The 18380-nt window shown below is 39.1% G+C and overlaps 1 protein-coding gene across 4 annotated transcripts in view; it reads right to left on the bottom strand.

Moving 5' to 3' along the window:
- DSP (desmoplakin) overlaps positions 1-18380 on the bottom strand; it is a 39011-nt gene that overhangs the window by 14557 nt on the left and 6074 nt on the right. For all 4 annotated transcript variants that reach the window (XM_005010729.6, XM_072035036.1, XM_072035035.1 and 1 more), the window contains exons 2-15: positions 15488-15590; positions 13837-13985; positions 13309-13483; positions 10484-10612; positions 9326-9376; positions 8173-8334; positions 7126-7230; positions 5800-5895; positions 5128-5253; positions 4064-4216; positions 2395-2549; positions 1698-1824; positions 1151-1355; positions 397-614 (exon numbers count right to left, since the gene is read on the bottom strand). In XM_005010729.6, coding sequence (XP_005010786.4) covers positions 397-614; positions 1151-1355; positions 1698-1824; positions 2395-2549; positions 4064-4216; positions 5128-5253; positions 5800-5895; positions 7126-7230; positions 8173-8334; positions 9326-9376; positions 10484-10612; positions 13309-13483; positions 13837-13985; positions 15488-15590 — 1954 coding nt within the window. The remainder of the gene's footprint in view (positions 1-396; positions 615-1150; positions 1356-1697; positions 1825-2394; positions 2550-4063; positions 4217-5127; positions 5254-5799; positions 5896-7125; positions 7231-8172; positions 8335-9325; positions 9377-10483; positions 10613-13308; positions 13484-13836; positions 13986-15487; positions 15591-18380) is intronic.

Genomic DNA, 18380 nt, shown 5'->3' with positions numbered 1-18380 from the left:
AGGGGGAGAGAGTCTGTAAGCCTCAAGTATGCACTCACATCCCACAGACAGCACTTCAACAGTAGCTGGCAACGTGGGGTCCTTAAAAAAGGATGTTAACAGAGATTTAACCTAGATGAGGCTTAACATGAGCTTATGTCCACTTGACATCGGGCTTTTTGTACTCTTAGCTTGCCAGAATTAGTCTTCTAAAATACAAGAGTCAACTTTTTCTACTTGGGCACCCAGATAAGGAGACAAACACCGATCCAAATATCATGGTTAGCTTCCAATTGAAAAATCTAGGCACAGGGTGCAGGTGTGTCTTTCCCAGATGATCAGGAATACAATTGCAGTATGCTCTGCAGGACAGTCACGATGACTTTAAGAAGCTCAATTAAAAACATACATAGTTACCTCTAATTCCTGTATTCTGACTGAAAAGTCATGCAGTGCCCCTTGATCCACTCCAAGTGGAGCTCTTTGAACCATCCGTATCTCTGAAGATTCAATCTGACGCCGAAGTTTCTGAAGCTCCATCAGCAGCCAGGCCTCCTGTTTATCATGTTCCCGGTTTCTCTCATTAACTATAATGGTGTTTGAGGAACCCACTGAACAGGTCTCAGTTGGGATCACTGTAAAATTAGTTGTGTAAATGTCATCTGCCAGAGAAGTGACCTCCTACACAATAGAAAGCCAATGCAGTGCCAAACTGACCTAAATACTGATTTGATTTGTAGAACTGAGAACAGACAGCAGATCTGAACCAGTAGGAAGATGTTTAAATTAATTAAATTTCCCCTTCAGAAAAAAATAAACTTGCTTCCTCAAATGCAGTAGTGAGGTTTTGCTTCCTAACAACTGAAAACATAACAGGCAGATTAAAACCCTTTCCTTTTCCCACCAAGTTCCATGAACTTCAGAGGACTATTCCCAGATTCACAGCCATAGAAGGAAGAAAGGAAAACATACCCCTCCCTGTACATGGCCAGTTTTGTTTTACTGGTAGACAGCAATTACAGTTCTTGGACATGTTTCTATCCATATGTTTATGGGAACATTTTCACAAAGTGAAAATGCAGCCCCTTCTCTTCCACTCCAAAGAAAGAAACCCAAGCAGTACAATCTCTGCAAGAAAACAAGTTGTTTTTTTTTTGCAAGGACAACAGACCTGGCTGCGGCTGCCGCGGTTGATTTGGTAGTTGTATAATCAAGGTTTGGTAGTGCTTCTGAGCATCAGTGAACTGAGTCTGCATCTTCCGTTTGTCTTCATCACCAAACATCTCTGAGCCTTGGCTGTTCCTGAGGAATTCTTGATAATGGATCTCTAGGTCAGTTATTATTTTCTGGTAATCTTCCTTACGCATTGTTTTCAGCTGAAATAAAGAAGAGGAGTTTTGAAAAAAGGCAGCAACTGAAGAAGGTATATGACTAGTGAATTATTAAGGAACATACTAATATACCTACAGAACGGCAGAGGAACCTCATTTTAGAATAAAACCTACACCTGCTGCCTCTACAAGCATGGTGCACAAAGTGCCTTTTGAGCTAATCTATTTCTGTAAAGAAACATTTCACAACCTAAGAATATTGCAACTTTGCCTTTTACTGTGTCTATCCATGCCCTTGCATTGTGGGAACTAGTACGGCAAGTATGTGGTAAGGACAGGTCAGTGATGATGTCCTTGGTCCACAGTTAAGGCCTGATAGAGTCTTACCTTAGCAATAGTCATCGCTCTGATTTTCTCAATGTCAATCATACAATAATGCCAAGATACCAGGCTCTTCATGTTGATGTACAGCTGATTCCACAGAGCCAGAATAGCTTCATAGTATTGTTCAATTCTGAGATGGGAAAAGAAATTCCATAGTCAAAACCTATAGCATAGCTACAAAACATCGTAAGAAACATCCACTAGAGGTTGAGTGTGTTAAGTTTGCTCTCTACTAGAAAAAAAAAAATGCAAATATCCTTAACTTTCAGATGAATAAATAGTATACTATTGAATATACAGCTAAAATTCCAAACTCTCTCCAGTAATTTGCTTAAGAACATAGGTACTGCTGCTAACCAGGGCCTGAAGTAATATTATGCACATTATGTACATAATTCTAAATACCAAAAGACATCAAAAAGTATTAACTACAAGACAAACCAGGCTTTCAGACAGAACTTTGAGCAATCAGGATGAGACTATGGCATGAGCACAACATCTGAGCTGGTTCCCATATGTCAAATTGGCTCGTAGATTTGCACAGTACAGCATACCCTAAATTAATCCTTTACTCCCCCCACCCTATAAAGGTTGGGGGCACTATGATTAGGACACAGACTGAGTTTTGTGGTCAGCTGCTATTTTGAGCAAACTCTATCTACCCCCAGCGGCAGATGCGCAAACCCAGGCAGCAACTCACTTTGTAGCAAGATCCACTGCTAGTGGATTGGGTGGCGGGATGATAAGACTAACAGATGGCACCAGCATATCCACTCCTCCAGGGCCAGTCACTAACCACTTGCTGCGTTCATTATTGTCCTTCAGGATGCATTCATCTCCTTTGCGCACTGTTTTCTGTAAGAAATACAGAAGAACATTTTTTTCCTTTAGTTAAACAAGATGGGGTTTCTAGGAGAAAAGACAAGAAAGATGCATGTAGATCACAGAATCGGGAATGCTTCACACCTGCCAGGTGCAGGTGTGAATCGTGGCTTCATATTAGTGCAAGAGATCAGTAGAGATTAACCAATCCCCCCTGAATCTGGTTTCCATAAAAAGAAAATCCTGGAAGACCAAGTGGGAGCCACAGAACACTAGGCAGTCGCCAGCTGATCATCAGACTTGTGGCTTGCCATGACATACAGAGTGGACACATGGGCACTGTAAGCTACACAATCATTTATGTTCGTAAGCCACTCCATAGCAAGATGTAAGCAGAAGGATGCATCCATACTTGTGAAGGGACTGGGAGCGAATGCTGCAGAGCTAGATCTACCAGCTACATCTGCCAGAAATTCTGACACCCTGAGGCCACAGGTGTGGTCATGGTGCAGCTTACAACCCACACACATCCAAGAGGGGAAAGCTCCTCATGTCATTTATCATGGCAGAAGTCCCTCACTGCATCATACCTCTACAGACAGCAAATTTTTGACATTACTAGCAAAAGGCCTCAGGCTTTGCTTTGACCTAACCATGCAGGATCTCTGGATTTGTCTAGGCTTATCTTCACCTGAGCAGATTTTAGCTTGTTTAACTGTGAGGACAATTGCCAAGCAGCCAGGTAACCACTGGTAAACATTTGTTTAGCTTTGCTTACAGTAGCAACAAGTAGTTACTTTGTGTGCTTCTGTGACTGCAGAATAAAATGTGGTACAGAACACAGCACAAACCCCGGACTGTAAACGCAAATCACAATGGTCAATTAGCGGTCACTATAGGAGTGCAGCCTAGTGAATCAGGTAAAACAAGTTTTACAGATAAAGAGCAGAAAAACTAGGTAATTGGGAAACAGCAAAGAAAAAGAGCACGTAAGCAGAAAATGCACCTAAGCACGGTGTTAAGAAACAATGCAGAAATACACGTAAACCCAAGCATCTCCAGTACCAAAGAGGAAGAAACCACCACCATTAACTTAATACTCCCCCCTGCAAAGAGTTGGGTATGCAAATGACTGATTGAACATTCCTCCACCTTTTGTTAGATGAAGTGCTGACCTTAAGAAAATGAAAGAAAAGGGAAAGATGCTGGGAAGCATCTGTATTACAATTTTAACCCTATTAATAATGAGCCTGTCTTGTGCTAATTTGAACCATGAATGCTAACACCATTTAAACTGGAGTAATAATAATAATTTTGACTAGACATAACGCTGTTTAAACTGGAATAATAATCATCATTTTGACTAGACATACTCAAACAATGTATGAGAATCCAAGTTTGTTTGTTTGTTTTCCTGAAAAAACTTAAATGCTGACCAAAAGCAGACAGAAATGTTACACCTATCAACTCAGTAGCTTGATTACTAAATTATTTGCCACGTTTTAGTTTATATGACGTTCATTTCAACCAAAAGGAGAACACATTACCAGGTCCTGTTTGTAGTCACACAAAGCCTTAAGGATAATGGGCTTGTTACTCCGGTAGTCTGGGTTACGTGGCTTCAGCTGCACAATCTTCTTGGATTTATTCACCAAACTCTGCACTTGCCTCTTGTATTCAAGAATTCTCTCTCGTTCATTCTGCAAAGATTAATTGTATGTTAAAAACTCATTCTAAAAATAAACCACATTTAGTTCCCAATGGTTTATTACAAGAAGCATACATCTGGAGCTCACTGTTGGCAAAACTTCCTTTAGCTCCAGTGGGATGAGTCTTTGGCCTATAATGTGAAACTGCAGGGTGTTTTTTTTTTGTTTGTTTAAAAAAAAAAAAAAAAAAAAAGAGAAGAGAAGAGAAACAACAAAATAAGTATCTTTGTAACTCCAGCAAAGACTATGTTGTTCTTCATACAGATCTATAAGATGATTAAAGTGAGGTGTAAAAAACAGGAATAAATATAAGGAATTATTGTAATATGAATGTTAAAAAAAAAAAAATAGCAACTACATCTCAACCCCGACTTCATCAATTGCCCTTTATATCACTAACCTATTCTTCCTCATATAAATTCAATTTGGAATTGCAGGAGCTAACTCTTGCTGAGCAAATTGCTAAAAACAAAAAAACCTTGAGTTCAGTCCTTTCAAAGAGATTACAGAGATATAAAATAACATGATGATGAATCATTTTTTAAATGCACTCATCCTTTGAGGCAAAAATCTATTCTACCACCTATGAACAATAATCTTTAATTTTTTTAATTTGTTAGAAGGTCAGAAATTTTGAAATTAGGTAGGCTCATTCCAGATTTAAATAAAATAAAATAAAATAAAAATCAACAGTTCCTAAACAACATTGCACAATCTAAGTAATACTGATCCATTTGTAGGCTATCCTAAGAAATGGGCATGAACATACCATTAATGTTGCAAGTTCACGCAGTACTGTTTACTACCATTGTAGTACACATGGCTTAATATTTGGTATCTGAAGAGGGCAACCGATTTCCATGCAAGACAGAACATAACCTGTGAGTTGGGTGGAACAGTACCTCCAGCTCTTTGATCTGCTCCAGCAAGCATTGCAGCGACATGCTCTTATCACACATGAACTTCTTTCTGATGGAGTCTTGTAAATTCTTCAGATAACACTCTGTGGCTTGGGCCTCTTCAAAGAACTACAAGAAAAAAGGGACGTGATTTCAGTTGCACACAGCTCTCACAAAAATGTCCACTAAAAACACTGAATTCCTTTAATGAGAAATCCCAGCTCACATCTGCCAGGACAGCAGCATTTTCAACAGCATGATAACACTGTTATGTCTAATTGTGCATAGATTTAGGAAGATTTTGACACAAGAAAAATACCTGTGGTGGGATTCCCACTTTTAACAAAACTAGTGAGGAACATGACAGATCTCCTATGAACTATTCATCACATCATTCACAATCCATAAACTAAATTCTGAAAGCTCTTACTTCAGCATGTGTTGAAAGCCCTGGAAATTCTTACACACTGAAAACAGCAAATACAGTTTTTTGTCACTCAATAATGTTAGCAAGTGAAATGAGCTTTTTGAAATTTGTAAATTCTTTTTTTAAAAGAAAACTGCTTAAATGCTGGAATACGAAGATTTTTTTATTAAATTAATAATTCATGAATGTTAATCTAGTATAATTCAGTATAATTCAAATAAGTGTGAATTCTCCACATCACTACTCACCTGAAAGTAAGCTGCATTCTCTTTCAGATGTACATCAATGCATTTGGTGATCTGAAGGATCCAGCTCCACTGAGTTTGTAATGTATCCATGTAGGCCTAAGAAAAATAAAAATATACAGAACTCAAATCTTCACAGAGATCTCTCTCCCATACCTAGACTCAAGTATAATTATTTATGCTTTACATAAATGCAAATGAAATGTCTGCTAAAACAAATTCATGCAGACCAGAATAATGCAACTCATGCAAATAGTTCCCCAACTTATAAGTGTCTACCTAACTGAAGAGAGTAAAATACACATTTGTGGGATGTGGAGAGAAATTTGTTCATGATGTGAATTTTGTTTGATCAACATAAAGCCTGAAGTTCATGAGCGAAGGGGTGAAATGCACAAAATTGTAGTGCAAACAAAGTATTTCAACTGAAAATTGTCATGTTCTCCTTCCAAGGAGCAGTGTCAAACACAATTGTTTATGATGGCTACTTTTAAATCAGAACTTCTCACATACTCCTTATGTAAGTTCTTTAGAAAAGTACACACAACTTTTTACTTCACTACTGGAGCTTACAAGGATCTTTCCTTTAAGGCAGAAAAGGACCACAGAGGGAATTATGAATGGTGATTCTACACAATATGATAATAAAGTAAACGCATTGAAAAGTGGAAAGAATTCAGTTTTTTTTTCTATTAGCTTCTTTCAGCTTCAGGGTTCTTATGCACACTTAAAACTACAACTACAGCATATCCTAATAGGATGAGATTTTCCAAATTGTTACAGCCTTTGTAATTGAAATGTAAGCATTTAACAAGCCATGATAGCAAAAATATCTTGGCTAAGCTGTAGAAATGCACTGTAAATTTCAGTTGCAGAAAGTATTTGCACCCGGATTAAACATAAACTCTCGAAGGGTGTGGCTATCTTCAAAACATGCCTTCTAAGATAACAGAAGAAGAATGACATGCCTTCCTACCATAAATTCTGCTGCACTGAAGTTAACTCACATGAGGTACAGCAATTTCAATATATTTAGACAAGTCCTTAAGCCCCTGTATTAATTTTTATATACATCTATCATCAAATTTGGTAGCAACAAGATCTCCCCCAAGCTGTTAAGAAAGCTGCAGCCGTTGTGTGGCCAGGTTTGCAGAGGAAGGTAGTAATGTTTATTAGAGCAGTTCATACAATTGGATGAAAAGGGACATGATTTTTGGCAAGCAAATCCTTCTCAGGTCCAAATGCAGCATTTTGTTCGTGGACTTCCACTGAGAAGTTTTCTCACATAGTAACTACAGGAGCAAGTTCAATGACATAAGTCTAACTCACCTCAATTTTGTCTGAAGCAGGGTGCTGGTTGAGAACTAGCTGGTCACTTTCCTGCTTCAGCTTGTTGAGTTCTTTTTCTTTAAGCTCCAGTTCACTCATACGTTTCTAAACAACCAAAACACAGCATTAAACAAGCCTCCAAAAGCACAGTATTTAGAATAATTTACTTAAAATTTTCCAGATATTTATGACTCTGTGAAATTATCCGTGCTAACATTAAATATTAATTCTACTCAGTGCACTGAAACTAAACATGAAGACAGCAGAATCAAAGAATGTAGTCCTTTCAGTTCTAGTCTCTACACTTGACGCTTCACAGAGCAAAGCATGCAAAATTTAGCCTTTCCTGTCCAAAGGACAGAAGCAAGAATGATTGCATCTTGCAACATCCAGAACAATTGAACTCAAAAATAGTAAAAAGTAAATAAATAAATAAATTAGAGAATCCCCTTAATGGTGTGAACTTTCATTCCTTTTTTACTTTGGTAATCAGCACCAACATAGGCTTAAGAAACACACATGCTCAATTTCCTTTTGTACCCACAGAAGACAACAAGGATCAGTACAAACCACCTCTGACAGTGCTCTCAATGTGTTGCTGGCAAGACCATCATGGGAAGAAAGAGCAATTCCCTCCAGCATGGCCCTAGTTCCTGGTGAAGAGATCAGGACCACATACAGAGATTCCTAGCCCCTGAGTAGTCAAAACAGGGAGAACTGAACTACTTGATTCAAGTCCCCTACTTTAGCATGTCAACAGAATGACTGTGTGCACAAGCTACATGTGATTACTGGTTCTCAGTGAACTTTACTGATAAGGTCAGTTTCCAAGGTCAAAAGAATCCACAAGTGGTTGAGTGAGCACAATCTTCCAGTTCATGTACAATCTTGATTCAAAAGGTTGTCACACAGTACTTAATCCAACAGTGTTTTGACAAAAAAAGAAGAAAAAAAAGGTACTTAGAGAGAAGAAATGCCTGCCCTGCTCCTCCCTAAATATGCCAAAAGAGATTCCACAGAAAGCACGAGGGGGTTGTGCTGTCTTACAGAGAAGGCCTCCTGCTTCCTGGCGATATCTGTGTTCCTGTCACTCCAGTCGTAGAGAAGCTCCTCTTCCTCACAGTCATTGATCCACATGATCTCTCTGCTGGTGGCTTGGATGAGGTTCTGGAATTGACGGAGCTGATCCATTCTCTCAAACGAGTATTTCTACAAGGAATTCCAGAAATGAGAAACAATAAACACAGAAAAGCGTGTGCTGGGTGGAGAAGGGGTAGACAAAAGCACAGCATGCATATGTATGGTGTTTTTTTTTTTTTTGCGTTTTTTTTTTTTTTTGAACTAATAATATTCAAAACCACACAGCTATAAAATCTGTTGGCAATGGATAGTGGATAACATGCCTTCATCTACAGAGCTATGAAACTTGTTGGCAATGGACAGTGGATAACATGCCTGGATTTAAGAAATAATGGGAATCTGAAGTCACCAGCTTCCTAAAGCCATTTCAAACACAAGCGTAGTAGACATGTAGGGAAGCAAGCAAAAAGACATGGGGGAAAATACAAGAAAATGACTGAAAATTTAACATCACTTTTACTCGCATTTGCTGCTGACAGTATATCCTTGATGTTGTAGCAGCACCTTTTGCGCAGATGATGCTTCATGAAAAGATTCCTTCTCTGTCCTTGCATGATAATAAATATCCCGTTATTTGAAACGTGTACAGGAAGCAGCTTCCAATTCTAAGGGTTACATCTACCATTTGCACAAGATTCTTAGTGTTTTACATGAAGACCCAACATGGACAAGATGCACAGCCCTAAACAGAATTTGGTTCTAAACACAACTTTGAGTCATTTTTTAAGCTTCTAATATAAACTAACTCTACTGCCACATTCACTCCCATTAAGGAGGTAGAGTTCTTCTCTTCACCTGCTTAGTGACCAACCTCCTTTACCCGTTGCAAACTAGAAACTTCCTGGTAAGTCAGTTATAAACTAGGTAATGAATTAATCTCAAATTCATGCCTCAAACTAAGTCTCATCTAAACGACAAAACACTCTTGAATGGAATTACTTATACATGCATCTATCATTTTGTCGAAGCTTGAAGTGTCTCTTGACTATCACACCAGTGTTAAGAAAGCAAAAGGCATTTATCATTGAGGGTATCACATATGAGCAAATCTTGTGCTCACCAGCAGTCCTTCGTATTCTTCCTCCAGCTGATGAACTGCGGCCTTCTCACGCTGAAACAGAAACAGCAAATATTTAGCGTGCCTTCTACGTGCCTACCTGTGGGTTCTTTACAATGCCAGTACCATGATGTTATAATTTCATGTGGTATTTTGGAGATGCCTGCAAGGGACATCAGTGAGCAGCAGATCTGTACCACTGGAGGGCCAGAAGTATAAAACTAAGGCTTGGACAAACTTATTTCTCACAACAATGTTATAAGCCAGGTTGAACATAACCCCTGTAACACAAAAACAGCTTCCAAAATTCGATCTCTTTACCAAACTCCTAGATAGCTTGTGGGGAACCACCTAGCCCTAAAGCAAGATTTATGAAGACTGTGAAGTAATACAAACTGTGATCCTGAGCAGCATGCTCCAATTTTTATTCCCATTGGAACTAGTGTTTGATAGGGCTACATTATTAACTTTCTTATAAACAGAAGAGAAAAGAAAATAACAACCCTTCAGCTTTTCATCTTGTCTGAGAAAACAAAGTTTCAAAACTGAATCCCTTTTCTTTAGATCCAGCTCTCTCTCCTCTCGTCCATTTGAGGAATTAACAGAAAAGAATGGAGATGAAGTAAACATTCCTCCAATATCTAGTTGTTAGGGTGACAGCAGAGGTTAACCACTGCATTTTCACTGACTTCTTTATTCCAATCACAAAACCCAGAGTGGACCAGAAGCCTCAGAAGAGAGGGAGAAGAAAAAAAAAGCCCTAAATTTAGCCCAGAGTTTGGTCTTTTTTCACAGAAACTCCCTCATTACTCAAGGCTGTATTTTACCCACATTCTTTAACTTTCTTGTCTTAAAAAAAGTAAGTGAGAACAATCATTCTTAGCCATTCTTCTCACCAAAAATATCCCAATATTTATTTGCCAGGTACAGAAAAACAAAATGTTAAATAACTACTAAATTCTCATTACAAAATTCTGGGGAAAGAAACAGAACACTGAATAATCATGAAATAATAAATACTAGGGTGGAAAGCAGTTGTTATGACATCAGTGCTTTCTGAAGAGAAGCTGAGCTGTTCAGCATTACTTGCTGTAGTCAAACACTGGCAAGCCAAGGACACAAATCTAGATTAAGCAATGTATAAGGGAAGACAGTAATTACCAGGTCTGTTTTGACTTTGTCCAAGTGCCAGCGATAGTCTCCAATGGCGTTATGAGTTCTCCTATGGTCACTAATCTGTTGCTCGATGGACGCTGCATCAAACCCCCATTTCACTAGCTCCATTTCAGACTAGGAAAAAGAGACAGTATTTGTACTTTCATTTCCGAAAAAAGACATTATCATCTAAATCAGAGCATCAAGGAATTGAATTGAAAGAAATGTGACCATACAATAAAGAGTAAAACTAAACAAAGGGAAGTTCAGATCAGGGGTTAAAAATTTCTTAAAATTGCCCTTGCTTAAACTGTGTGACAGGCTCCCGAAGTAGAAGAAACAAAGTACAGAAAATATTTAAGTTGCTTAAAATTAGACAAGATGAAGCACACTCAGTAGTGTATTTCATGTTTACTTTGGACTAAACTGTGCTTGTATGTTCTATAGTACAGTTACATTCTTATCACTCTGAAAACAAATTGTGACTTCAAATGCTACTCATGCAACTTATGTGAAAATGCACAGTTCTGTAGCCCAGTATACTACATTCCATTTTAATTACACTCATGCAGCTCCACTGACTTCAGTTAAATGTAGTCCAACTAAATGGAAAAATAAAAATAAAATAAAATAAAATAAAATAAAATAAAAAAGGAAAAAAGAAGCCAACCAATGTATTAGATAAGCTGAAAGGGCTATAGAATATGTTTGTTTTGCATTTTGGCAGGGTTTATTATAGGACATTCAGTACAAATCTCTAGGAACAGCCTTAGAAAGAACAGTAATACAACTGGATAATTACTAACTTGAGAACTATCTGACTGCAATTCTCTGCTTCATTATTTGCAAATATAAAATTCCACTGAATTCACAACCCAATTCCTCAAATTCCAAAGCACCTTTTATGCTGTGAAGACACAATCGCAATCCATCTCTGTATGAATGCCATTGTGCACACACACGACATAGAGGATTCGATATCTTATTCCTGGGTTGGGACTGAATTTAATAATTACCAGCCTGAAGCCAAATCTCTGAGTCAACAGATGTCAATAAAGCCTGAACCACACTCAAGCATAAGGGTTCAAAGGCAAGGCTGAAAATGTTCCAAGAAATGAAACGTTTTACATTCAGACATCTAAAAGTTACAGGACTTTGACCCTTCTCATTATATTTATACAGTCTAGCTAGACTGTAGCAACAGCAGCAGTCTTGGATGACTGCCAATATGTGAACAAAGGCTGCCTGGATTTCAGTTCACCTTCCCTAATTCTGCAATGGAAATTTGACCGACCTTCCTACCACCTGATTCTCCTGTCAGTGAACCATCCGGATATGGAGGACACAAAAACACCAGCAGAAAAACACAGCTGTTCAGACTGTTTAACATCTCATTATGCTACTAGAAGGAATGTTATCTCAGCCCCAATGTGAGCAGATAGTGAGATACAATGGGAAGAAAAGGTATAGGGAAAATTTATTTTGAACTTTGCACTGAATATATATATATTTATATTTATAAATAAATAAAACTCAAAAGCCCAATAGGAAGCTAAGTGCTTACTGGCCTCACCTCCACTTTGCTTTAGGGACTGAAAGGAACAGAGAACGATCCTTCTTCTTTCATAGGAGCTATTGTGTGTGAACACAGTTTGCTCATGCTTCCTATGCTTAGCGAGGGGTGTCTCAGCTGGGAGTCACGTGGCATCTCTGGGAGGTACATGTTCCTCATCTTTCTTCACTGGAAGAAGGCCCAGTGTCTGTCCAATATCACTCCTCAAACCATGGCAGGTCTAACAGATAGCCTGCTCTCCCACAGTATGTGAAGGGCAATCATATTTGCTGTTGCTTTACTGGCACAATGCCTGTAAATGTTAGCACTCAAGTGCATCTCCACTTCCCCTTCCTCTAAAACATGCCACGATATGGGAGGGCACTGGAAGACTAGACTACAACTGGCACTCACATAAAAGTATGGGAACTGTACAGAGCTCTCCCCTGCTCATCTGGTTTGCATAGCAGCCACCTGGTAAACACCACATGCAGATAACAATGACAGGATCACTAAGCAACAACCTAATAAAGAGAGATAAAAATAATGCAATTTCAAATTACAGAGAGTCAGCAAATTGTAACTTGGGCCTCCTTGCTCCTTCTCCCGTCTGTCAAAGTGCTGTCCAGCTACAAACACAGAACTTCCACCCCAGCAGCACGAGAGTACTACAAGCTCTGAGTGTGTGTTTCTACTCCAGGTTACACCACCAACAGCTGTGGATAGGCAAATTTATTCTGTGCATGCAAGAGATACACATGAAAGTTATGAAGCTGACTTATGAAAGTCTAGTCCTGTGGCAATCAACTGTACCTTCTGGATCCCATTGTGATAAGAATAGATTAGAGGGAGGACAACTGCAAAATACTGGACAATGGTTAGATCTGTGAAGCTGGTCTTATTTGTTAAAAGGGTTAAAATAAATATGAAGCATAAAGGAAATCTGTGGAAGGAAGGAAGGAAATATTGAATGTAATAATCTCCAACGCAAACATGCCAATGCCTTTTGTTAACAGCTGTGTCTTGTTTTTGTTTTCAAATTTTTCCCTGTAAAAGAAGACCCCCAAATCCATTTTTGTATTTCAGTGGAAACACTATATGTACAATGCTTCAAATATAAGAGGGAAAAAAAAGAGGGAGGGAGGAATTTGGAACAATCTACTACCATTTATTTGTACTTTTAATGTTCTAGTGGCAGTCAGAACATTATTGCACGTAAGGTGACATTTATCAGCAAAATCAGGTCTTAGCACTGTCTTTAGGTTTTGGAGAAATTTACCTTCTGCTGTCTCATCCAGTTCAAACATTCACTTGTAACACGTTTTGTATACTCATCCCAGCCTGAACCACTCTGAGAGGAATAGCAACCACCACCTTTGGAGCTGGCCCTCCTGGCGCGGGGAACGCTGATAGCTTTGTATAAGGCACGCATTTGCTCTTGAAGTTGAAGCAGCCTGAAAGGGAAGGTAACAGTTGGTTTCTACAAGGAAAACACAGAAAACATGGGAACAACACATTTCATATCTCCTGCTGAATCATCAGGTATTCAGAAAGAAATGCTGATAGCATAGGCTGTGGAAAAACTACAGTGACTGAAATTTCATGGAGACAACCAGGATGTGAAATTCTGTGTGAAATCACTGCACAACCTTTCTCCATGTTAGCATGCCCAAACCAAACTGATTTCATTCCACTTTATTGATTTCTGCCACAGCCTGCAACACCAGAGAATGTAAGCACTCCAGACACCACAGAATTTTATCTGTCACATTCCCTCCCCCAGCACTTCCTTAGGGCCTTTCAGTACCTTTTCTGATACATTTCACAGGGCTGGTTCATCTGCCTTAGCTCCCTGATCAGCCCATCAAGGATGTCCATTTGGTCATTTGCCTGCGCAAAACATTCTTCCAGATCTCTGTTCCCTCTAATCTGGACACCATCCCCATATTTCAATTCCTAAAATTAAAAAAAAAAAAAAGAGGTGGAGATTAAATAAAACAATCTGAAGCTTATACAATGATTATTTAAAGAGATGTTATGAGGACCAATTATTTTTAAGAAGTGTAAAAGGTTTCAACTGCTAGGTCGCCAATTGACAGTTTTACCTGGCAGAAGGCCATTTAATAAATGATTCATAGTAATTTGAAAGTCACTATTATGAATAAAATACACAAGGAAGTTATTAAAATATAATACCAACAAAACATTTCCATAAAGAATAACAGGTCCTGGTGGAGTTTTATTTCAGTGGAGCCAAGGATGTACTCAGTGTGACGAATTTTTAAGATCTTACATAGCAAGAACAGCTTTCGTGTTTAGAGGACAAGAAGCAGACACTGTGTCCTTGTTGGAGCTGGCGAATATTGCTGCTGATTTTACACAAGTTTCTATGAGATTCCAAGAGTCACAGCCATAGCTTCTCTCCTTGTAAAATGCAGAATGCACCCCATCTGCCTGGGACTAGCTCCTTGCACAGTCACATTTTCTTGCATCCTATCTCATAGTCCAAAGTTCTAGGCAAATTCTCTGAGTGTCTTCTCAGTGCAGTGAACCAGCATGGTCATGGTGGTTCCAGCAGAAAGACAAGGCTTTTTGATCTCATCCTGCACTGACACAGCCATGATGAGCTAAATGTAATCCAGCTGTGGTTTCATTTTGCAAAGAAAATGATGATGGGTTTCATTGCTTTGTCCCCCACGAAAACAGAAAAAAAAAAAAAAAAAAAAAAACAAGCAATGTACATTGTGGCACCATGCTGGAATTAAACATTGCTTCCTTTTAACTTCACTGGAATAATATTAATCCTTACCAAGAGGCAGTATTTACTATGGCATTGATTTTTATATAAACATGCTCACATATTCTGTAAAGGAAATGAACTGCTAACCACAGAGTTCATTCCTGTAGGAATTTTCTGTCTACAGAGGGTCAAAAAGTGTGCATTAAATCACTTCTACTGCAAGAACTGCGAATGGATTCTGGATTTCTGTAGCCTCAACAGCAGGATACACCCACCACCCCACACTTCCTTTGACTTCAGCAGGAACCAAAGACATTCCACATACATTATTAGCCATAACATTATTAGCAACCGTTGGCCTAAAACTGAAAAAAAAAGAGTAGAATCTGAAGGGAGTTTTGTTGGTAGTGGTGATTGTTTTTTGTTTTTGTCTTTTTTGGTTGGTTTGTTGTTGTGTTTATTTTTAATCAAAAGGCTCCCTTTTCTTAACCAGTTACATTTCAATCAGTTTTACTGAACACTGACTGTAGACAGAAGAGGACACCTAGAAAGGATACATGTTATTCCACTCAAAGGGTAAGGTGGCAGCTCCCTCAGAAAAACAGCTGATATAACAGAAAAGAGGTGAAGAACCACAGTCTGTGTGTTCAGATAACAACGCACCATTTATTCCGTGTAACATTTAAAATCACTTTTTCTAAGAACAAAAAGCACTCACAGGTTGCACTATGAGTTCAGCTCGCATCAGGCAATCCGAACAGTTTTGCAAAAGCTCTTGAATGGTGTTCTGACGTCTGGAAACTGTACAGGTCCCATTCTGACTGTTGGTGGGGAGAAGAATAAGATGAAGTAAGTACAAAGTAATCACACATAATAAAGAGAAATGTGAAGTAGAAATTCCCAACAGCTACAGGAAGTGACATGAAATAACAAATCCAGTCAAGCTTCATGGAGACAAACGTGCTTATCTGTGTGTCCCTATACACACACACCGTTGCAGTTCAATGCTGATTCTGCATCAGCAGATTCACAATTCTGCAGTAGCAGACATGGAATAACTTCACCATTGGACTGAGCAGAAGATGGAACCTCACATGTGGTTAAGAGAAAGGTTTTCCTCCAATACTGGTATTTGCAGCTTTGATAAATGAAACTTTGACAGTATTACAGTACAAATATATTATTCATGATCTTTCTTGGAGTTCATAAATTAGAATGTAATCTTTACATTACATTATCATACATGCTATCACACAAGCCATTGAACTTAAGACTGTAAAAGGAGAGCAGGCACCTCTGCTCTTCAAGCACATGAGCACACAAGTCTATGCAAGTATTCAAAGGGCCCTTTTATCAGTGGAAATAATAAAAGACTAGTGCAGTGCAGTGTCTTAAAAAGGCATTACAAGATGCTTAAGCTATTACAAAAACAGATGTAGGAGCTGAATTCAGAAGTAAAAGGGGAGTTTGGGGGTTCCAGGTAAACTCCCGAACCAAAATCACTGGTGGAGGAAAAAGCCAAGGTAGATAGTAGGGTCGTTATTGTTGTGTTGCACATAATCTCCTGCATCCATCCCACCAGAAGGCTGCCATTCCTGCATTTGCTCATCCTGGGACCCTGCCACCAAAGCGAGCCACTGCTAGTTGAATGTGGGTGAGGTGCTTGAAGCTAGGAATCATTCCCCGCTGATGGAATCAGAGCTCCCAAGCAAGCTCAGGCAGCTCCCAAACCCAAGCACTTGCCAGCGAAACTAAAATAAACCACTACTAAGAGACGGTAAGAAACTAGGACGCTTCCAAGCCTTGCCTAGCTTTCTAACTGCAGTGCTCACAGCAGGTAACCTTTTCCATTACAAATCACTCAAGGCCCAAGCCTTCCACAGAGCACTAACAGCAAAAAACTTCTGTGCAAACCTGCCCAACTCAGCAGAACCAGCACATCATCTGGATTCAGTGGGAATCTTTCAACTGACTTCAGCAGCCTCTGATTGTACTTGGAAAAAGGAGCCATGACACACAGCAGAGCTGTCCTTGGGAAGAAGCACTGCAATGAAGGGAAATGTTCACCAGCATCCTTTAAGAGCACTTTTGCTGTGTGTGTAGTTTGTCGTTCAGCAGCCTGCCATTCTCTTACCAGCTCTTGAGCAAATGGAAAAAGTTTGAGCAAATCTTTAAGCTCTTTCTGTCAATACCTGGGAATAAACCTTTGAAGACAAAGAGACAGGACTGAAAAATCACTGAGTGGCTTAAAACAAGCTCTACACACACAACTCCTCACTTGCACTGTAACCCTTTGGCTGCATAAACATCGCACCGTACTGTGCTACGCATGCCCATATGCCTTGGAAACACCTTAAAGAAAACTGCACAACTGATTTTATGCCAGGCTTCCCCCATCAGCTTCCTTTTTAAAATCCTTCCTTCTCCTTAGGCATAGCTGTTGTGTTTGGATCTAGAAGCATCCAACTGCATCTAAAATTTACATTAATTATACCCACAATTATCCTCATTAATGAAACATAGTAAGGAAGAGAGAGGAATCTTACAAGTAATTTTCTCTTTTTAGAACATGAGAAGAGTATTTTTTTCTTCAATTGCCTTTTTAATCATCTCCTGACAGCTACAAATACCTGATGTCCATTGAAGCCAAAGGAACTATAGATGAGGATCAGACCTCTACTGTAATAAATCAGTGCATCTCTGCTGAGTTCAGTGTAACTCAACTGACCTCAAAGATCACTTTAGTGATAGTGAATTAGTTCACTTTACACTGAGAGGAGGTCTAAACAAGGACTGCCACAGTTAACAGAATAAGAAATTGTGAAGAAAAGGTGTTTTCAAATAAATCAGACTCCTAGAATAATTTACACGGCAGGAAAAATAGAATTACAAGTACTCTGTGTTCATCCCAATGATATTAAAACACTACATCCAACATTATCGTCCAGATAATAAAAAAGTTGGAAAGCTGTAGATAGTTGAATACAGATGCACAGAAGTGTCTTAAAGGGAGGAGCAAATGCCTTGCACTGGGAAGCTTTAATATGCCCTAATTAGATCTTCAAATAAAGATCTGTAAGTTCCTTGTTTAGAGTTCATGGGACCCTTCACAAGGAGAAAGCAGAAAGTGTTTCAGGCTCTCCAATCTAGCAGATAAAGACTTAACCAAAAATAATGGCAGAAGCTGGAGCAATACAAACTGAAATAAGAAAGAGCACGGTAGTTCAGCAATGTAGCTTTTAACACCCTGTATGCAATTTTTTTTTATTGTTGTTAGTTAATTATTTTAACTATTTTGTTCGTCAAAATACTGAGAGTGATGCTAGGATAGTGGATGAAAAGGCAGTGTCCTGTTAAATGTAGCTGATGACACTGGGAGAACTAATGGCGTTCCCAGCCAGGGGAAACAACAGACCTGCAATGGGAACAGCAGATCAAAGCAGAAACCCTAACGCAGAGTAAGCAGACATCCAACCTGCAGGCAGAAGGAAAAATCCAGACAAAGGAATACCATATCCAACACAATGGCATACAGAGAAACTTAGGCAAACCCCAACCCACGAACATGCTAGGTGGCATCATAATGCGAAGGCACGAAAGAACCTGGATTT

The sequence above is a fragment of the Anas platyrhynchos genome, chromosome 2, assembly GCF_047663525.1.
Source record: "Anas platyrhynchos isolate ZD024472 breed Pekin duck chromosome 2, IASCAAS_PekinDuck_T2T, whole genome shotgun sequence".
NCBI classification, from domain to species: domain Eukaryota; kingdom Metazoa; phylum Chordata; class Aves; order Anseriformes; family Anatidae; genus Anas; species Anas platyrhynchos.
The sequence above is the reverse complement of the archived record's forward strand: the minus strand, read 5'-3'. Positions and strand labels throughout refer to the sequence as shown.